General features: G+C 54.7%; 1 protein-coding gene across 12 annotated transcripts; it reads right to left on the reverse strand.

Annotated features, from left to right (window-relative positions):
• Positions 1 to 656: 656 nt before the first annotated feature.
• On the reverse strand, positions 657 to 13,730 carry FLYWCH2 (FLYWCH family member 2). Of its 12 annotated transcripts, none has more exons than XR_007134989.1 (9): positions 13,548 to 13,715; positions 12,913 to 12,956; positions 12,128 to 12,195; positions 11,328 to 11,453; positions 10,435 to 11,092; positions 9,738 to 10,141; positions 9,026 to 9,466; positions 8,422 to 8,520; positions 6,905 to 6,934 (listed from the first exon to the last, which is right to left on the reverse strand). XR_007134989.1 is itself a non-coding variant. In XM_047780795.1 (6 exons), the coding sequence occupies exons 5-6, from the start codon at positions 2,448 to 2,450 to the stop codon at positions 857 to 859; spliced, it is 450 nt and encodes a 149-aa protein (XP_047636751.1). In that variant the 5' UTR covers positions 2,451 to 2,550; positions 8,422 to 8,520; positions 9,026 to 9,118; positions 9,387 to 9,466; positions 9,738 to 9,880; the 3' UTR covers positions 657 to 856. The 12 variants fall into 12 exon arrangements, 7 of the variants coding, with proteins under 7 accessions (XP_047636751.1, XP_047636749.1, XP_047636752.1 ...); XR_007134990.1 differs by lacking the exon at positions 6,905 to 6,934 and adding an exon at positions 8,273 to 8,303; XR_007134987.1 differs by having other exon boundaries at positions 6,903 to 6,934; positions 8,422 to 9,466; positions 13,548 to 13,730.
• Between the last annotated feature and the right edge of the window lie 7,813 nt (positions 13,731 to 21,543).

Below are 21,543 nucleotides of genomic sequence, written 5' to 3' on the forward strand. Positions count from 1 at the left end.
CTCCCAGGCGAGCTTTCTGAGGGTCCAGCAGGGAGGAAGAGGCTAAGGCCTCCCAGGGACAGGTCTGAAGGGAAAGCCGGGGTGGGGGGCAAGGGGGAACCAGCTTCCCAGCGGCTCACAACTGTAAACCAGAGGCAGTAGACCCTGGAGACCTCAGAGACCCGGCTTAACCTCTGAATCAGAAGCTGGTTTTCCAGGCGTGTGAGGTCCTGGGAGATGGAGGCCCTGGAGAGCCCTCCCAGGTCTGAGAGATGGCCCGGGCCAGGACACCCCGGCAAGGGCCAGGTCAGGGCTGATGGGGGGTGGGGAAGCCCGAGGGGTACTGAGGCTGGAGCTGGGGCCTCAAAGGACCCAGAATCGTGGATTTTTTAAAAAAACCTGTCCCTGGAATTCCCGTTGTGGTTCAGTGGCTTAAGAACCCGACTAGTCCATGAGGACGCAGGTTTGATCTCTGGCTGAACCTCAGTGGGTTAAGGATCTGGCGTTGTCACAAGCTGCAGCGTAGGTCACAGATGTGCCTTGGATCTGGCGTGGCTGTGGCTGTGGTGTAAGCTGGTGGCTGCAGCTCTGATTTGACCCCTAGCCTGGGAAGTTCCATAGGATACATGAGTGGCCATTAAAATAAAACAGAAAAACAAACAAACAAAAAAAACCTATCCAGGATAGGCTCTAGTATACAGCTTCTTTTATTCTCTTTTTAATTTTTGTCCTGCTTATAAAAGTAAATTATGCTTATCTGAAAAAAATTAGTGTTGAACGTAAAAACGGTTGGGCCCCAGGCAGAAACCCAGTGGAACGTGTGGAATTGGCAGCCCCGTCCAGTGACCCGGCAAGGACACACCCTCTGCTGTCAGGGCTACGGGGCCTCCCCCGGCATGGCAGGCACAACCAAGGGGCCCACAGCAGACTCCTCCCGGCCCCCCGAGGAGGAGCTGGGGACAGGCTCCCCTGCCATGCTTCCGTCTTCTTTTCCATCTGGAAGAGAAGGGCGTGGGTTAGGCTGTCATCGAAGGAACACGGTCCAACTGCCAAGGCCGGGGAGCTGCTGGCCGGCTTGGAGGACTAACTGCAGACCTCAGAGACACGCTCCCTCCCACAGGCCCCTGGCCCAGGGGCGCAGAGGCTCCTTCCAGGAAACTTTGGGCCAAATCTGAGCATCAGGAAGCCACTGTCCCCCGCTGCTCCTGCTGTCCCCGCTGCCCCATTCAGATGGGACAGGGGGCGGGGAGGCCGGGGACAGGGTCCAGAAGTTAAGACGGCGTGGCAGGTGGAGGGGACGTTGGCAGCATGAGAGCACCCACCCAGGGGAGCCCGTGGGGCAGGGACACGGCCCTTGTTCTGCTCCCCATCTTTCCATGTGAGGAAAGGTGGCTTTGTCCTCATTCTCCCAAAGGTGCCAGAGGGGGTGGGGCCCACACGTTCCAGAGCCCAGGCAGACCTGAGAAGCGAGCAGAGGTCTCTTTCGGGGTGGAAGGGTCCCGGGAGATGGCCTGTCCCACCCAGCTCAGTGGGTGATGGGCTCTGGGCTGGGTGCCCCCCCCCTTTGCAGTGACCTAGCTGGTAGCCTCAGGGCGGTGACCTGGTTCCCCTGAGCCCTGCCTCTTCAAGAGCATGAGGACAGGATGCTCCGCGCCTGGGCAGAGGCAGGTGGACAGTAGGAGGCGCCAGGAGCAGGACAGCAAGTGCTCAAGGGGGGCCAGGCTTGCTGCAGAGGGGCCTCCAGGCTCCGGGTCCCTGATTCCCTGAGTACAGCTCCATCCAGCAGGTGACGGAGCCTGAGGGGTGCCTTGGGGCGCCCCAGAGCACTCTAGGACACCCCCATCTCATGAGAAAACATAACACCTCAACACATAAGAGCAGCACGGAGAGAACCAGAGCCAGGACACAGGCACATGAGAACCGACACGAACTTACCCTCTGAGGCAAACACACATGTAGACAGACGGAACCTCAGACAAGCACACACGTGCACGGAGGCCCGCACACACGCAAAACGTCCACAGCACACACTCTCCAGAGCCAGCCGAGCCTGTCTGTGCCCTGGCTGCCCCCGTGTCAGGGGACCTCTGGCTCCAAGAAGGTCTTGTTCACGCCCTGCTCGCTGGGACCCGGGCCTCACCTGTGTCCACCTTGCTGCGTTTCTGCTCAGGCTCCTGGGGGGCGGCCTCAATGGCTCGCTGAGCCTCGGGGTGGGTCTTGAGCAGGGCTTTGGCCAGGGTGGCGGGGCCGGGCACCCCCAGGGACATGATGCAGTGCACGCCTTTGCGCTTGGCCCCAGCCACTTTGGCACTGTCTTTGGAGGCCGTCAGCAGGACCAGTTTGGAGAACTTCCTGGGCTTCGTGGGCGCTGCGGGAACCACATCTGTGCCCGGCTCAGGGGACTCAGGGCAGGGCTCCTGGCCGGCCTTCACGCTCTCGCCCTCCTGCTCGCTGGGCTCGGGAAGGGGCATTCCGGGACGGAGGGCCTGTCCCCCAGGCCAGGCTCAGGCCCCGGCAGAAGGATTTCTGTGCCCCCTCCGCGGCAGGAAGCTGGCCGTCCAGGGCTCCGTCCTAGGGGAGGAGACAGAGGCCCATCAGTGGAGGTGCCCTCGGGCCTGGGCTCAGGGAGAGGAGTCTGGGGTGGGGGTCGGGGCACAAGGGGCTGCTCCCCCCGCAACACACACACACCAGGGAGGGACCTGAATGGAGCCACAGAGCCCTGGCCAGGGCTTCTGCTCTCCTGGCATCCTTCAGTCCAGCCAAACCTGCTTTCCCTGTCATAAAATGCTCTGGGGGGAGGTTGCAGTGACCCAGGGGCCGGTGGCTGTGCGTTACTAGGAATCCAGGCCCAAAGGTGCTGAGCATGGGCTGGTCTGTTCTCGGGGTTTCCCACGTAACCTTCAGCCGCACTTTGGGGACATTGCTCATTCTGACCAACCCAGTTTACAGATGCGAACACAGAGGCCGCAGGGGCGAGGTGGGTCCAGAGCCGGCCCCACTCAGCCTCCGGTGTGCCTCGTCCAGGATAGCAGGAACCAGTCTCCCTGAGCACCGAGAGTGGGGGAAACGCCCTTTGGGGACGTGAGCTCAGGTCACTGACCCTCCCAGAATGCCTGGTGCCCTTCAACCAGACACTGTCACAGGCAGCATGGGCTGGGCACTCTCTGTCACGTTGCAGACCCCCGAGGGGGAGCCTGGCTGAGGGGTTTTCGGGCAGGCCTCTGGGTTCACAGCTAGACTCAGCCCCCATCCCCAGCCAGAGGCCGCGGGCCACCCAGTGCAGGGATGAGGGGGTCCCAGGAGGACAGCGACCTCGTGTCTGAGCTCAGTGGGGCCAGGGCTGTGTGGGTGTCCAGAGAAGCTGTGGTCCCTGAGGGCTTCCTGGCTGCAGGTCTGCAGAAGCAGAAAGGGTGGGTGACAGGGGCAGGGCTGGCCTGGTCCCCGGCCTGGGGGTGTCCGTGTGGGGTGGCTGTTTTGTCTCTTGGGGGTGGGGGGCAGGTGGCGGGATCTTTTTCCGTTTACAGTTTAGCCGAGAAAGGAGATGGAGGCCTCGGTAGATACCTCATCCGGTGTGTCTAGGACCCGGGCAGCAGCAACGTGCATAGACTCTGCCCCCTGGACACGTTTCCCCGGCTGCCTTTCAGGTCGGTTTCTTTGAGGCCCTCCAGTGCCTGTGACTTGAGGTGTCCACGCCTAGCACCCCGTGGGTTTTCAAGACCCTGTCATCCAGGAGAGGTGCCTGCGGTGCAATCCCAGCGGGTGGCTGGGGTGTCTTTTCCCCTGCAAGTGCCCCTCCTCACTCCCCTGACCACGAGACATAAAATCAGAGCCCCCTCAACTGCGACAGAAGGACCTCCTCCTCCAGGGGGTGTGGCCTCAGGTAAATGCCTCCTGGCAACAAGTCCCCTGGCCACAGGCGCCCCTGGAACTGATGCTTTCTTATCCCTCCCAGGCTTGGTCCAGCCCCTGGACAAGCCAACATCTGTGCCTCCCATGTGGTCCTTCCTGGCCCTGCCTCACAGGGGTGACCTCTGGTCCTGGGGACCTGGGGGGGACACGGGGGTCCCACAGAAAAGACAAGCCTAGGGCCTCCCTTGGCAGAGCCACTCTGGGCAGGAAAGGGTTATGATGGGAAGCCCCACCCACAGGCCCCTCCCCCCACACTCTGATTGGCCCTGATACACATCCCTGGTCCCCAGCCCACAGGTCCCTGGTCTGGGGAAAAACTCCAGGTGATGGAGTTCCCGTCCTGGCTCAGCAGAAGCCAATCCAACTAGGAACCATGAGGTTACGGGTTCGATCCCTGGCCTCGCTCCGTGGGTTAAGGATCTGGTGTTGCCGTGAGCTGTGGTGTAGGTCCCAGATACGGCTGGAATCTGGCCTTGCCGTGGCTGTGGTGAGGCCGGCAGCTGTATCTCCAGTTGGACCCCTAGTCTGGGAACCTCCATATGCCTCAGGTGTGGCCCTAAATAGCAAAAAAAGAAAAAAAGAAAGAAAAAACAAAAAACAAAAAACAAAACTCCAGGTGGTTGGGCCCTTTCCTCACACCACATACAAAAATATAAAAATGGATTGTAGACTCAGTTGTTAGAGCTGGTGATAAAACTCTTAAAAAAAAAAAAAAAAAAAGGGCATATTTTCCTGACCCTTGATTAGGTAAAGCTTTCTTTAATGCAATAAAACTACAAGCAACCAAAGAGGAAACACATAAACTGGATTCATCAAAACGTCAGACTTTTCGGAGTCAAAGGACACCATCAAGAGAGTTGAAAGGTGGAGTTCCTGTTGCGGCTCAGAGGAAACGAATCTGACTAATATCCATAAGGACACAGGTTCGAGTCTTGGCCTTACTCAGTGGGTTAAGAGTAAGATCCGGTGTTGCCATGAGCTGTGGTGTAGGCCAGCAACTATAGTTCCAATTCGACCCCTGGCCCAGGAACCTTCATATGCCACTGGTGTGGCCCTAAAAAGACCAAAAAAAAAATTTTTTTTAAATACAATAAAAATAAATAAAAAAGAGAGGTGAAAGGCAACCTATCAAATGGGAGAATATTTTTGCAGATCACATATCTAATAAGGGACTTGTGTCTGGAATTTACAAAGAACTCTTAAAACTCAATAGTATGAAGACAAATGACTCAATTTTAAAATGGGCAAAAGATCTGAATAGGCCTCTTTTCAAAGAAAAGATGCAAATGGCCAGTAATCACATCACTAGCCATGAGGGAAATGCAGAACTGTGACATACTAATTCACACGCCTAGGAGGGACATACTAAAACAAACGACCAAAAACCAAAAAACCCCCAAACCTGGCAATAACAATGCTGGTGAGGATGAGGAGAAGCTGGAACCCTCATACGCTGCTGGGAGGGATGTAAATAATGCAGCCACTTTGGAAAACAATCTGGTGATTCCTTAAAAGGTGAAATACAGAATTACTACATGACCCAGCAATTCTACTCCTAGCTGTGTCCCCAAGAGGAATGGAAATTGATGTCACATAAAACCTTGCACATGAATATTCTTTGCATGGATGTGAAAAAATGGAAACAGCCCAAATATCCATCCACAGATAAATGAATAAATAAAATGTGGTATATTCATACGAGATTATTTGAGAGTTTAAAAAATTCATACTGTGGCATGGATGAATCTTGGAAAGATTAACTAAGTGAAAGAAGCCAGTCAGGAAAGACCACATATTACAGTTCCATTTGCACCAAAATGACCTGGAGGAGCTCCCATTGTGGTTCAGTGGTAACCAACCTGACTAGCATCCATGAGGATGCAGGTTTGATCTCTGGCCTCGCTCAGTGGCTTAGGGATCTGGCATTGCCTCAAGCTGTGGTGTGGGTCCCAGATGTGGCTCGGATCCCACATTGCTATAGTTGTGGTGTAGGCTGGCAGAGGCAATCCCTAGCCTGGGAACTTCCACATGCCGCACGTGCGGGCCTAAAAAGCAAAAAAAGATACATAAAATAAAATGAGCTGGAATCTATAGAAAATCTATTGAGTAGAAAAATATGTAGATCCGTGGTTGTCTAGGGCTGGAGGTGGGAGGGCTGGGGACCAGAAGAGTGGGGAGTGACTCGTTCATGTGGGGTTTCTGGGGGATAAAAATGTTCTAAAACCGACCGTGGTGATGGCTGCACAGCTTTGCGAACTTACTAGATGCCATTGAATTGTACACTGTGAAGGGTGACTTGAGTGGTACATAAATTATCTCAATAAAACTGATGTGTTGAGAAAAGGGACATGGAAACAACCTACATGCCCATCGACAGAGGAGTGGATCAAGAAGAGGCGGTATATATACACAGTGGAATATTACTCAGCCATTAACAGGAAAGAAAGAATGGCATTTGCAGCAATGTAGATGGACCCAGAAATTATCACGCTAAGTGAAGTCAGTCAGACAGCGAGACACCAACGTCATACGCTATCACTGACAGGTGGACTCTGAAAACAGGACACAATGAACTTCTTTGCAGAACAGATACGGACGCACAGACTTCAAAAAACTTACGGTTTCCAAAGGAGACAGCTTTGGGGGGTGGGGAGCTGCGCTGGGGGTTTGGGATGGAAATGCTATAAAACTGGGTTGGGACGACTCTTGTACATCGATACATGTAATAAAAGTCACTGAGTAATTAAAAAAAAAAAAAGGGCAACTAAGTCTATAACCAGTGGTTTCCCAGCTTAATGGTCCCTAAGAATCACCTGAAATTCTTGCGAAAAACACAGTCCTGGGAGGTCCTGCTGTGGCACCGTGAGTTAAGAATCCGACTGCAGCGGTTCAGGTGGCTTCCGAGGCTTGGGTTCAATACCTGGCCAGCGCAATGCATTCAAGGATCCAGCGTTGCTGCAGCTGTGGTGGAGGCCGGCAGCTGCAGCTGCAGCTGCAGCTCGGATTCAGTTCCTGGCCTGGGAACTTCCATGTGCTGTGGGTGCAGCTGTTATAAAAAAAAAAAAAAGCACACTCGGGGACTGCTCCACCCCCAGAACACTATTTGCTTCTGATACGTTGTGAACGCTGACGATGCCAGGGTCTCTCTGCTTGAGAAGTTTCTAGTTTTTTATTTTTATTTTTTTTTTGTCTTTTTGTCCTTTTAGAGCCACACCCGTGGCATATGGAGGTCCCCAGGCTAGGGGTCCAATCGGAGCTGTAGCCGCTGGTCTACACCACAGTCACAGCAATGCCAGACCTGAGCCGCGTCTGTGACCTACATCATCGATCATGGCAATGCTGGATCCTTAACCCACTGAGCGAGGCCAGGGATCGAACCGGCAACCTCATGGTTCCTAGTCGGATTCGTTAACCACTGCGCCATGACGGGAACTCCCAAGAAGTTTCTAATTTCTGCTTCATAGGAGAACTGTTCTTCAGCCACTCCACAAACAGGGGTGGAGAGTCCTTCGGACTGGATCAGTCTCTTTTCTGGATTCATCCCTGACCTTCCAGCGATTTATTTATTTATTTTTCTTTCTTGGCGGCCACGAGACAAGGTTCCCAGGCAGGGGTCAGATCTGAGCTGTAGTTGTGACCTATGCCACAGCTGCAGCAAAGCCAGATTCTTAACACATTGGCCCAGGTGGGGGATCGAACCTGCATCCCAGCGCTCCCAATACTCCGTCAATCCCGTTGCACCAGAGCAGGAACTATAAGCATTTTGTTTGTTTGTTTTTGTCTTTCTAGGGCCGCGCCCGTGGCATATGGAGGTTCCCAGGCTAGGGGTTGAATCGGAGCTGTAGCCGCCAGCCTACACCACAGCCACAGCAACTCGGGATCTGAGCCCCGTCTGTGACCTACACCACAGCTCACGGCAATGCCGGATCCTTAACCATGAGATGGAACCCACATCCTCATGGATACTACTCGGGTTCATTGACGCCTGAGTCACCACGGGAACTCCTTAGCAGTTGATTTTTGACATGTGACTGGTACAACTGAGAGGCAGCTATTTTGAGTCGACAACATATATTTGGAAAATTAAATTTTTACTCAATAAAAGTTCAGTGAATTAACAGAATTTTTAGAAGTGAAGCAGGAATGAATGAAAAAGACCAAAACGCTTAAAAGTTTACATTCTTGGAGTTCCTGTCGTGGCGTAGTGGTTAACGAATCCGACTAGGAACCATGAGGTCGTGGGTTCGGTCCCTGCCCTTGCTCAGTGGGTTAACGATCCGGCGTTGCCGTGAGCTGTGGTGTAGGTTGCAGACGCGGCTGGGATCCCGCGTTGCTGTGGCTCTGGCGTAGGCCGGCGGCCTACAGCTCCGATTCAACCCCTAGCCTGGGAACCTCCAGATGCCATGGGTGTGGCCCTAAAAAAAAAAAAAAAAAAATTCTCAGGAGCTTCTGAACACCTTGGGAGGCCAACTGATCCCCCCCCCCTGCCCCAAGATGTCTGGGTCCTGATCCCTGGAACCTGTGAATATGTACCTTACATGGTAAAGGGGGCGTTCAGGCGGCAGATGGCATGAAGGCTACTAAACTAGGAGGGTAGTTTGGATTATCCAGGTGGGTCGAATCACAATGGTTCTAAAAAGAAGAAGAGGCAGGCAGGAGGGTCAGAAAAAGCGGTGTGATGATGGGAGCAGAGTCGGAGAGAGGAGAGACCCCATATGGCTGGCCCTGAAAAAGAGGGAGGAGCTGCGAGCCAGGGGGCCCTGGAGTCCCCAGAAATACAGCGCTGCCCACATCTGCATTTCAACCCAGGGAGGCCCAGGTCAGACCTCTGACCTTCAGAACTGTTAGATTACTACCAAGCCGTGTTGTCTTAATCCACTGAATTTGTGGTAATTTAAGACAGCCATAGGTAGCTGACATGAGGTCCAATCCCTTGATCACTGCCTGGCAGTGGACTTACCGTCCTACACATGGGAGAAAAATACCATCAATGGTCACCCACACCTGCATCCTTGACTACCAGCTACCCTAAACCCTCTCTGCACTGGTTCGCCTGGATAACAGTTGTGGCAGCGAATGGAGCAGGTGTTCTCAATAGCAAGCAGGCAAGGGTGAAGTCCTCATTTTCAAAAGTTACCAGGGATACCGACAGCTGCCTCTTCCATAATCACTGTCCCATGTGGTCCTTGGGGGGGCTTCTGGGCCCGGATAGGTCTGCGGGTACACATCCCTACAGGGAGATTTTTCAAAGCAGTGCTAAGACCCAGATGAACTGCTGCCCTATCGTGTGCAGAGAAGAGCGTCTCCAGAGAGGGAGTTTCATGTAATGGCATCTCCTTTCCCCGAATCACCTGGCTTGGAATCAGTTACTTCTACTTACCCACTGTAACTTGTCATTAGACGTGTCTATGCTGCGCCCCAATGGCCCCTTCTCCCGGCTTCTCTGCTCTCCCACCATCTACCTCCCGCCCAAGTCTCCCTGCCCCAGTATCTCAGACCTCCGACTGCCATCCGTGCCAGGATCTCAAGAGCCACAGGGATGGGACGAGGCTGGGATGGGTGCAGGGTGGGGGCGGTCCTGGGGTGGGGAGGACAAGGTCAAGGCAAGACAAACCAAGGCGGGGTCCCCTGATTTGGGGTGTCAGGGCTCAGTCCCAGGGCTGGGTGAGTTGGGGGGAGAAGGAGCGAGGAGAAAGGAGCTGAACTGCGGGTGAAGGACAAGGAGGCGGCCTGACCGCTGGGATGCAGAGCCGGGGGACACCCCTCCCGCATCAGCAGCCCTTGGGGACCCCCAGGAGAGGCCGGCAGGGACCCGAGACCCTCCCTGACCCTCCGGGGCGCGTCCTCACCGGGAACCGGCCGGGCGGCGACGGCAGCGGGGCCCTCCGTCTCCGGAGACCGAGCGGCGGCAGGTCCCTCAGCCTCTGTGCCGGGGGCCCCCGCCTCTGTTCGGGCCGTCACCTCAAGCTGGGGTCACGGCGCGAGCATGCGCAACAGGGCTTGGGGGGGCATTCCTTGGACCAACTCCGCTTCTCCGGGTCTTCCCGGCGTGGAGCCGAAGCGGAGGCCCGACCAATCGGCCCGCGAGGGGGCGGGACCTTGCCGGGATTCGGCTTTGGCGCGGTGGGGGCCGAGGGTCCGCTGTCCGGCGGCCCGGCTTTGCGTTTTGATCGGGGCTCTCCCGGGACAAGGTGGGTTCAACGGAGACCGCCTGACCTCCCCCGGGCTTGACCTCGGCTCCCCGCAGAGGAAGCTGGAAGAGTTGTTCAAAGGCCTGCTTCGTCCCCGTCGATCTCCCGAGGGAGCCGAGGGAACAACTGCCTTTACGCTCACCGGAGCCACTGACCCCGCTCCGCGCTGCATTCCCGAGCACGCAGCATCCTCGCCATTGGCCCCCGGCACCGCCCCCCGCCCCCGCCCCCGCCCCCGCCCCTCGGTCCAGCCCTCGCCATTGGTCCCTCCTCCGCTCTTGGTCCCGCCCACGCCCACAGGTCCTGCCCCAGTCCATCCGTCCAGCCCTTGCCCGTGGGTCCAGCCCCCACTCACAGCGCACACGGCCACGGCCACTTGTCCTTCTCCCACCACCCTGGGCGCTGGGGACCGGGGTGGCTCCGGAGCGGGGAGCTGCGGGGCCTGGGCTGTGTTCCTGGACCTTTGGCCGGTGGCGGCCGGAGGGACCCAGCATCCTCGGAGCTGACGCCCCTCCCGCAGGGCGCCCCCGGCCCTCGCTCCCCGCGACCCTCCCCCGCCGCGCGGACCCCTCCCTCCGGCCGCCCCTATTTTCTGGCTGCTCGTCCTCCTGTTTGCAGACAACGTCCTCTCGTGATGGCCACTCCCCTGACAGCCCTCTCCTTGGCCTCCCTCTTCTTGCTCTAAAGCTGCTGCCGCAAGTACCCCTGGACTCCTGCAGGTGCTGGTCCAAGTCTCATGGACGGGCCAGGTGGGGGCTGGTAGGGTCGCAGCTGGGCCTCGAAGGATCTGGAAACCCGAGACTCAGAGCCCAGTTCTGGAAAAGACTCAGGCTCAGAGTAAGCACTCAATACATGTGTATTCCAGGACGTTTTTTACTTTGGTCATACCCAAATTGTCACACATGCCCTCACAGCACATCTGTCCCCAGGAGCATGGGCTCTCCTGTCTGTCCGGGGCTTGGAGATGATTCTTGTCAATGGATTTTCTATTCTGTTTTATTGTGCATTTTCATCTGCAAGAGAAGTGGGTAGAGTCAGGCAGGCCCAGCACTGACCATGGGGGGGACAAGGGCAGCCCACTAGTTGGGGCCATCAGGCCTCCAGGCTGAGGGTGGGCTCCTGCCACCTTCTCCCAACCTTACCTGTGCCCTCCAAATCATGCTCAGGCCTCCCTCTTACTCAGGCACCCCCACCCCACCCCCTGCCAACCCGGGACCAGCTCAGGTGCCATCACAGCTCTGCTCTGACCTTTTTTTGATATAAGATGACCCCGGCGACCCCGGCGACCCCAGCGATCCCGACAACTGCTATTATCGCAGCAGGCCACACTGCAGAGCCCGTAGCCACTATTTTTAGAGACGTATAAGCCACCTTCTATATGGGGGAAAATGGGGCAGGGTGACCAGAGTGGCCCCACAGGATGGAGAGAGTGAGAGGATTGTGGGGTTCAGGGTCCCAGGCTGACCAGGGGGAAGGCACCAGAGAAAAGACAGGGACACTCGAGATGGCCCCGTCTCCCAAGCTCAGTAGAAAGAATGGGCTCCAGGACAGGTGTGGCTTCGCTCCACCATCTGCAGTGACAGTCTGGTGGCAGTGACTTGGCCGCTCTGAGCCCTGCCTCCCCACTGGTCATGGCGATGGCGCCTTGAGGAGGCAGTAAGTGGACAGGTGATGGCACCCACGGCAGGACGGCTGCTGGCAACACTTCCAGGTGAGCCACGTGTGGGCTCCAGGGTCTGGGCGCCGGAGTCCCCTTGGCTCCTCAAGCACAGCTCTAGCCAGGCCTGGAGCCCCAGCGGGGATGGAGGTGAGAGGTCTCACAGGGTCCCCCAAAGCTCCTGGCTTGTAGCTGGGGGTGCCCTATCCCCAGTGTCCTGGAATCTCAGTCAAGGGGAACCAGTGCCCCCCCCCCCCCCCGCCCCAACCACTTAGGCCCATGGAGCCCTTATTTGTCATGGAAACACGCAGGGTCCTGCTGCCATCCTGTTAGCTGGTGGCTGGGCCTGGTCAGGCCTGGCCGATTGCGAGGGGGGGGACTCGTCTCTCACCAGGCTGATGGCAATTGAGGGCACCTCTCCTGCCACCATCTTCTCAAGGAAGGTCTCAGAGCTCACCCCTGCAGGGCGGTTGGGGGGATAGCGCAGTCACCTTCCTTCCCACACACTCTGATTCCACCCACGACCCCCGGGACCCCCTCCACAGAGGACAAGGTCAGGTCCCAGCCTCTGTGCTGTCTGCGGAGGTCCCAGAACCTGGTCTGCAGGCCTGGGGATGCTCACATCTCAGGACTCTAGGCAGGGCCCATTGCCTTCGGGGGTTCCCACCCCCGAGTCAACTTCCCTGGCCCCACAAGGACCATCACGGCAGCTCCCACCTTCACCCCCCACAGCTTTGCTCCACCAGGGGCCTTGGGCCTCTGACAGTGTGGGAAGCCGGAGCTCAGAGGAGGGAAGACAGCCTTTCCGGCCTTTGCCTGGTGACCGCTCCCCCGGGGCTCAGGCCTCATGGTTCCCAGTCCCCTGACCCACCTCAGGAAACTCTCTCCCCCAGCCCAGCCCCTCCCCTCCGCCCCCTCCACCCCCTCCGCCTGCCCATCCTTCTCAGCCTCCCCCAGCTGCCCTCTCCCCCTTCTGGCCATGAGCTTGGCCACTGGGCCCCCTCCTCTGCACTCCAGGTCACCTGGGAACAACTACCAGCAGCCCCCTGATCAGCCCCCTTTCTGGTCCACCAAGCAGGTTCATCTGAGATGTGGACACCCCCTCCCCCGTCTCACTGCTTCTGGCAGGACCCTCTCGTTCCGAGAACCTGCACCTGAGACAAGCCTGGAGCTGACCTGAGGCCGACGATCCTCTGGCAGGAGATCCTGGCACGGGATTGCTGGATGCAGAGAAAGGAGCAGCTCAGATTCCCCCTCCCTCTCCACTCCCTGCCCAACACCTCCCCCAACATCAGCCTGTTCAAAGGCCCACCTTCCAAGGCAGACCCTGGCTGTCCGCTGTTGCTCCTTCCTCTTTTTTTTTTTTTTTTTTGCTTTTTAGGGTTGCACCCGTGGCATATGGAGGTTCCCAGGCTAGGGGTCGAATTGGAACTGTAGCTGCCAGCCTACACCAGAGCCACAGCAACTCGGGATCTGAGCCGCGTCTGTGACCTACACCACAGTTCACCCCAACGCCAGATCCTTAACCCACTGAGCAAGGCCAGGGATCGAACCCGCAACCTCATGGTTCCTAGTGGGATTTGTTAACCACTGCACCACAATGGGAACTCCTCCTGCTGCTCCTTCTAAAGTGAAGCCCTGATGCCTGCTCGCCACCGTTCCCACTCCCCCACCCTCCATCCCCACAGAGACCCCACTCGTTCTCCAAGGCTAAGCCTGCTGGCCCATCCCTAGTCACAGGCCCCCATGTTGTACCCCAGCGTCTTGGAGCGGCTTTCTCCCAGGCCCCGGGTCCATCATGGTGCCCTCACCTTTGAAGGGAGCCCAGCTCACTCCTCTCTGGCTCTGAGACTCAGGCTGGGCCAGACCAGGAAATGGCTTAGGGGTGCTACTGCCTTGCTCCTCCCTCCTGTGTGCCCTGGCTGGCTTCCTGGAAATGCAGCTGCTTCACTGAAACCACGTGATATTTTTCTGACCTCATCAGGGGTCATTCCACGTTATTTCTTTTTCACCTGCTCTGAAATGAAAGCATCAAAATGTACCTGGTTGTGGGGAGTTCCTGTCATGGCGCAGTGGTTAACAAATCCGACTAGGAACCATGAGGTTGTGGGTTTGGTCCCTGGCCTTGCTCAGTGGGTTAACGATCCGGCGTTGCCGTGAGCTGTGGTGTAGGTTGCAGACACGGCTCGGATCCCGCGTTGCTGTGGCTCTGGCGTAGGCCGGCGGCTACAGCTCCAATTCGACCCCTAGCCTGGGAACCTCCATATGCAGCGGGAGTGGCCCAAGAAATAGCTAAAAAGACCAAAAAACAAACAAACGAAAAAAAAACGTACCTGGTTGTGGGAGTTCCCTTCGTGGCTCAGTGGTTAATGAACGCAACTAGCATCCATGAGGATAAAGGCTTGATCCCTGGTCTTGCTCAGTGGGTTAAGGATCCGGCATTGCCATGAGCGGTGGTGTAGGTCGCAGATGTGGCTTGGATCTGGTGTTGTTGTGGCTGTGGTGTAGGTTGGCAGCTGTAGTTCTGATTGGACCCCTAGCCCAGGAAGTTCCATATGCCACGGAATGGCCCTAAAAACCAAAAAAAAAAAGGTACCCACTTTTGAGCCAACTGAGGACTCCCGTGTGCGGCTGAGCTGAGGGAGAGAGGGAAGGAGCCAGCAGCTGGTAGGGAACCCAGAGAGGCAGGGCCACTGGCTGTGGGGAATGGGGCCAGACTCCACAATGCTGGGCCTTTTGGAGAGGCCGCTGAGCGCCTGTGTAAACACAACTTCCAGTCCAGCCCCTATGCCCATCTTCCCACTCAGCCTGCAGCCCCAGCACACACTCATTAGAATCCCTGGGGCCAACACTTTTGGTGGGATACTCCCAGGAGCTCACAACCGGGAGCCTTCAGTCCTGGGAGATTTCCAGAAGGAGGTGACTCTGGGGCCTGGGAGAGCATTGACCAGGGAGTATCCTGGGGATGGCTAGCAGAGGAGGGGAGCCTGAGGCCTCCTGCAGGGGGAGGCACATATGAAATGCCACTCATTTTCCCATCTGCCACCCCACCCCCATCTCTGCAAATACCTACCTTCCTTTGCAGAGGTTGAAGTCCGCCTGACACGTGTGCCTTGAGAACCAGGAATAAAGAGTCCTGCTTTTCTTTTTTTCTGCTGTACCCCGACATGCGGTAGTTCCGGGGCCAGGGATTGAACCCCAACCACAGCAGTGACAATGCCCAATCCATAAGCCACTGAGCCACCAGGGAATTCCAAGAGTCTCTCTTTCTCTCTCTCTTTTTTAGGGCCACACTCGCAGCATATGGAGGTTCTCAGGCTAGAGGTCCAATGTGAGCTACAGCTGCCAGCCTATACCATAGCCACAGCCAGGACAGATCCGAGCCACGTCTGCAACCTGCACCACAGCTCACGGCAATGCCGGAACCTTAACCCACGAAGCAAGGCCAGGGATGGAACCCAAAACCTCATGGTTCTTAGTCAGATTCGTTTCCTCTGCATCAGGATGGGAACTCCTTCCAAGAGTCTCTCTTTTATTTTTTATTTTATTTTATTTTATTGTTGTCTTTTTGCCTTTTCTTGAGCTACTCCGACGGCATATGGAGGTTCCCAGGCTAGGGGTCTAATCGGAGTTGTAGCCACCGGCCTACGCCAGAGCCACAACAACGCAGGATCCTTAATCCACTGAGTACAGCCAGGGATCGAACCCGCAACCTCATGGTTCCTAGTGGGATTCGTTAGCCACTGCGCCACAACGGGAACTCCCACAAACATCTTAAAGGGACATGATCAGCATTCTAACGTTTGCAAAGGCCACACACTAAAAGCACTAAAGCGGAGGGGATGTGAAACCTTTCTCATTGACACTGACAACCCGTTAGGGGCTCCTTCCGGGAAATGCGGCTCCAAACTCCCGCCCTCAGCATCCACCTACAAGATCTTCATTTTGCCATTCCCTTAACTTTTGTAAACTATCCTATAACATTTTTACGCCTTTTATATCTTTTCAGGCGTTGATACTACACAAATCTCCCGCAAGAGCACCTTTCCTCTAACCGGTTTGTTGGTCCCTTCAACCAAACGTCCAACCTCTAAGCCTCCCTCTCTGCCCACAAAGTTCAGTTCACAGGAAATGCTGACTTAAACGAGAAATTAAGTGGGGGCCCTACAGCCGGTGTGACGCCCGCTGACAGAGGTCCTAGAATAAAATTCCAGCAGGAAAGCCTAAAAGTGGTGGTTCAGGTCTTTAATTGTCATAAAGTATAAAAGTGGAGTTTTCTAGGTTTTGCTGACCACGCAAACACGGTCGGTGGGTGTGCGTTGGCGTGAACTTTCTAAAAGGTCACAAGACAGACAGGGAAACAAAAGCGACACTGAGGGTGTGTCACCTGCCGCAGCAGCAGCAGCAGCAGCAGCAGCAGCAGCAGCAGCAGCAGCAGCAGCAGCAGCAGCAGCAGCGCGTGCACTCCCTGAAAGCCTCGCTTGCAGGCACGGATCGCGCCCCCTGTGCCTGGGTGTCTCGCCGCCACGCCGAGTCCCGCGCGGAGCCGGAGAGGAGCCCCGGAGCAGGGCAGGCTCGGGGTCGCGCTCCGAGGTCTGGAGGCGAGGCCAGGCCCTCCCCGAGGCCGAGCGGGGCCCACGCCCCCAGGCGCACCGGCTCCGGGGCGCGGCACGGTGGCGGCGCTGGCGGGCGGCGGCGGCGGCCGCTGAGGCGGAGCGGGGAGGGGGTGGCGGCCGCGGCCGGCGGCGGGGGCTCGGGCCGCGGCGACCAGGGCTGCGGAGGCGCCGAGCCCCCAGATCGTCAGTCCCCGCAGGAGCTGCATGCCCAGGCCGCGCGCCCGGAGAGAGTGGAAGGGGCTGACCCGAGGCGGCCGCGGTACCTGGATTCCCGCGGGCGAGGAGGGCGGGGCGGGGGGGGGCGTTACGGGTCATTTCTTATTGTTTGTTTGTTTACATTCCGTATTGCTTTGGTGGAGGGTTCCTGGCTCCAGAAATCGAGAGGGAGGCATGGGAGTTCCCCCTGCGGTGCAGTGGGCGAAAAATCCCAGGGCAGCAGCTCAGGTCACGGTGGAGGCATGGGCTCCAGCCCTGGCCGGGAGCAGTGGGTCAAAGGATGTGGCGTTGCTGCAGCTGCAGCCTAGGTCACAGCAGCGGCTCGGAGTCGGTCCTTGGCTCTGGGAACCTCCACCTGCTGTGGGTGTGGCCATTAAAAAAAAAAAAAGAGAGGTGCGCATGGAAGGACTGGAAGGACTGGGATCAGCCCTGCCCCTGGGATCAGCTCCCCTGCTCCCCCTTTTCAGGCTGGGCTGGTCCAGGGGCCTGAGTTCAGGAGGACAGCTTCCTCTGGGGCGCTCTGAGGAGGCCAGGGAACCCGAGGCTGGGGGCGGAGGCGAGGCCTGCCTGCCTTGGGGTCAAGCAGAGGCAGGTGTGTTCGCGGACCCCGGCAGTGGAAGGAAGAGAGGCTACAAAAAGGCTCTGTTTGGAGAGGCCCTATTAAGGAGACTTCGATTTTGTCCTCCAGGCGTTTGTGAGAGTTTTACGCATTTCAGAAGGTTGCAGTTTAGAAATATTACTCTGATGAGGGAGACGCTAAAATGTTAACTGGGGTCGTCTCTGGGGGTGGAATTGCCTGGGTGCGTTTTTCCTTTTCTGCTTATCTGCATTTTCTGGTTTTCCACAATGAACATGGCTTATGTGTGTGTTTCCTGGGGCGCTATAACAAATTGCTACAAACAGCATGGCTCAAAGCAACCGGAATCTGCCCCCCACCCTGGTCTGTAGGCCAGAAGTGCTAAACCCCAGTTTCCCAGAGCCTCCCAGCCTCCAAGGCTCCAGGGGAGGATGCTTCCTGCCTCTTCCAGCTTCTGGTGGCTGCCGGCAGTCCTTGGTTTGTGGCTGCACCCTTCTCATCTCTGTCTCCATCCTCCACGACCTTCTCTCCTGACTGTCTCTGTGTGTCCTCTTCCTCTAAGGACACTAGTCATTGGATTTAAGACTCACTCAAGGAGTTCGCATTGCGGCCCAGTGGAAATGAATCCGACTAGTATCTGTGAGGATATGGGTTTGATCCCCGACCTCGCTCCATGGGTTAAGGATCTGGTGTTGCTGTGAGCTGTGGTGTAGGTTGCAGACGTGGCTTGGATCTGGCATTACTGTGGCTGTGGTGTAGGCTGGCAGCTGTAGGTCTGATTTGACCCCTAGCCTGGGAACCTCCATAAGCCATGGGTGTGGCCATAAAAAGCCAAAAAGAAAAAACCTCACTGGAAACTCATGGTGATTTCTTCTGGAACTCCTTAATGGATTACACCCCCAAAGCCCTTTATTCCAACTAAGGTCACCTTCTGAGGTTCCAGATGGACATGAAGTTTTTTTGGGAGGGTCACTATTCCACCCTTTACACTGTAGGATGCAAATGAAGCTTCGAAGGAAAATGTAAAAGTCTTTTTGGAGGTCTGGAGGGGAAGCCCGGAGGTTGGGAGCCTGGAGGGGAGGCCATCTCTGGAGCCTAGAAATAAAAACATTTGTCCACACAGAAACTTGCATACTCATGTTTGTAGCAGCACTATTCACAATAGCCAAAATGTGGAAACAATGCAAATGTCCACTGATGAATGAATGGGCGAAAAAAAGTGGTCTGTATAGTCAATGGAATATTATTCAGCCGTGAACAAGAATGGAATTCTGATACATGCTGCAACATAAACCTTAAAAACATATGCTAATAAGCCAGGTGTGAAAGGACAGATATTTTATGATTCCACTCATGTGAGAATAGGCAAATTCATGGAGACAGAAAACAGAATAGAGTTTACCAGGGGCTGGGGGGAGGGGGAAGTATGGAGTTAATGCTTAATGATCAGAGTTTCTATTTGGGGGATGAAAAACTTGCAGAAATGGATAGTGGTGATGGTCGAACAACACTGTGAATGTACTTATTGCCACTGAATTGAACACTTAAAATAATCAAAATGGTAAATTTTCTGTTATGTGTGTTTTACCACAGAGGTACACAAACTGCACTGGTGTATTCTCATCTCTCAGGTGAGCAAAACCTGAAAATCACAGCAACCTACTTTGCTGGTGAGGCTGTGACAAAGCAGGCCCTCTTATAGTTCGCCATTGGGAATGCAAATTGGTGTAACCCGCACTAGGAGGCATCTGTTATTGCTAACAAAACCACATTTGTCTGTAGCTTTTGCCCTAGCCATCCCACTTCCAGGAATTTACCTGGAAGATATATTCCCCAGGGACATGAAAATATCCATGAACTTGGTCACCCATTGCAGCATGGTTCATGATTATAAAATATGAGCAGCTTAGAGGCTCACATTTCAAAGAACAGTTAAATAAAAGTCCACCCAGGAATTCCTGCTGTGGCACAGCAGGATCGGGGACCTCTTGGGAGTGCTGGGACACAGGTTCGATCCCAGCTGGCACAGTGGGTTGAGGACACAATGTTGCCGCAGCTGTGGCTTAGGTGGCAACTGTGGCTTGAATCTGATCCCTGGCCTGGGAACTCCATATGCCACAGGGCAGCCCAAAAAGGAAAAAAAAAAAAAATCCACCCATACTTCTCTGTGAACTGAAATGGGAGATTTCCTGGATATACTGCTAAGAGAAAAAAACAAAGTGCAAAAGAGTATCTACAGCACACTCCTTCTAAGAACGAAAGGGGGATGAAATATGTACACATTTCCCTCCTCACTTAAGCTAAAGGGAATCTAGGAGGGAAAGAACAGAGGCCTGATGGGTGACCAGAGGCAGCGGGCAGGGACTGACCCGAGAGAATGGAGAAGACAGAGCTCTACATATCCTTTTTTGTAGAAACCTGCCTTTTGGAACCGTGTTATTTTTTCCCATTTTCAAAAAAATAAAATAGGAGTTCCTGTCATGGCTCAGTGGAAATGAATCCGACTAGCATTCATGAGGATGCAGGTTCAATCCCTGGCCTCGCTCAGTGGGTTAAGGAGCCGGTGTTGCTGTGAGCTCTGGTGTAGGTTGCAGACATGGCTCGGATCTGGTGTTGCTGTGGCCATGATGTTGGCCAGCAGCTGTAGCTCAAACTGGACCCCTAGCCTGGGAACCTCCATATGCTGTGGATGTGGCCCTAAAAAGACATAAATAAATAAATAAAATAAAATCTCCAAGGATGGGGAGGAAAAAAAATCCTAGAATTTAATACTAACAGAAACAAATGCACAAAAGTACATTTGAAATGTATCACATAAACACACTCAAAGGTGCAAAAAAAAATGAAATCAACTAACTCAAGGAACTTTTGAATATAGTATTTATTTATTTTGGCTGCACCTGTGGCATGCAGAAGTACCTGGGCCAGGGACTGAACCGGTGCCACAGCAGTAACCGGAGTCACCGTTGTTGACAATACCAGATCCTGAACCCTCTGAACCACAAGAGAACTCACTGAATACAATATTTAAGTAGAGTCTATGCTCTTGGGCTAAAACAAATACTGAATTCTCATGGGTAGGTCGTTTCCTTCCTCCTTCCTTCTTTTCTTGCTTTCTCCGAAGCCGCAGCATATGGAGGTTCCCAGGCTAGGGGTCCAGTTTGAGCTACAGCTGCTGGCCAACATCACGGCCACAGCAACACCAGATCCGAGCCATGTCTGCAACCTACACCAGAGCTCACGGCAACACCAGATCCTTAACCCACAGAGTGAAACCAGGGATTGAACCCGCTTCCTTATGGATACTAGTCAGGTTTGTTACCACTGAGCCATGAAGGGAACTCTGATAATAACAATAAAGACTTGCAGGGTAAAAGTATTATTCCAATGTTACTTTTTCCCCTTATTATTATAGTTGATTTACAATGTTCTGTCAATTTCTGCTGTAGCAGTGACCCAGCCATATATACACATATACATTCTTTTGCTCATTATCTTCCATCATGTTCTATCACAAATGATTGGATACAAGTACCTGTGCTGTATAGCAGGACCCCATTACTTATCCATTCCAAATGTGATCGTTGGCATTTACTAACCCCAAACTACACAAAGTGGTGGGTCACCCAGTTCCAGCATCTGAGATTGTTGCTGAAACCTGGCCTCCGTCCACCAGTGCCAAAGAGAAATGTGGAGACAGAGGTTTGGGTGAAGGAGAGAAAAAAAAATAGCTTTTATTGCTTTCCCCGGCAAAGGAGTCCACAGCAGGCTAATGCCTTAAAGACTGCGCCCTCCTTTGGGGAAGAATTGGAGGGAGTTTTATAGCCTAAAAGGAGAAAAACATGGTTTCATATAAAAATAAGGGTTTGGGCAGACATGCATTCTTCTGTTTTTTGGGGGATCCTGTCATCAAAGTTGGTGTCAGGAGAACATCGCAGGATCCTGGTGGTGGTCTTGGGGGTACTTATTTGAATAACAGTACTTGTAAAAAGGGCATATGGACCAGAGATTAGAAAAACTAGGAAAGGTCCTGAAAAACATCACGTGTTAATAATCTTTAACCTACAGGCAATTGTGTTCAGGGTGCCTGATCTTTAGTTTACAGGTGATTGTGCTTAGGGTGCAATCAGTTGTGGGAGAAGCATAAGGAAGGGCCCCAAACTCCGATTTGAAAGCATTCATTTCTAAAGAAAGCGTAAGGAAAGGAACTTTGCTCTTAGGTGTATAAGATGCCTACAGCATTATGTGTATCCCTTGAGGGGGGAACCGGGACCGTGTCCCCTGACTGTCCTATTGCCGCTTGACTGTTGTTCTCTTGCCTTTGCATCCCCTCCCCTCCCTGATGAGCAAGCGTGTGAACCTGCCCCTTAAAACTCGGGGAAGGCAAAGGAGGACAAA

This window comes from Phacochoerus africanus, chromosome 5 (genome assembly GCF_016906955.1).
Source record: "Phacochoerus africanus isolate WHEZ1 chromosome 5, ROS_Pafr_v1, whole genome shotgun sequence".
Lineage (NCBI taxonomy): Eukaryota > Metazoa > Chordata > Mammalia > Artiodactyla > Suidae > Phacochoerus > Phacochoerus africanus.

Bases quoted from the DNA above. Each gene is read 5' to 3' on its own strand.
- FLYWCH2 (XM_047780795.1), bottom strand. From the start codon at position 2,450: ATGCCCCTTCCCGAGCCCAGCGAGCAGGAGGGCGAGAGCGTGAAGGCC. The intron at 976-2,119 runs GTGAGGCCCGGG...CTTCTCTTCCAG, and splicing joins ACGCAGCAAGGTGGACACAG to ATGGAAAAGAAGACGGAAGC.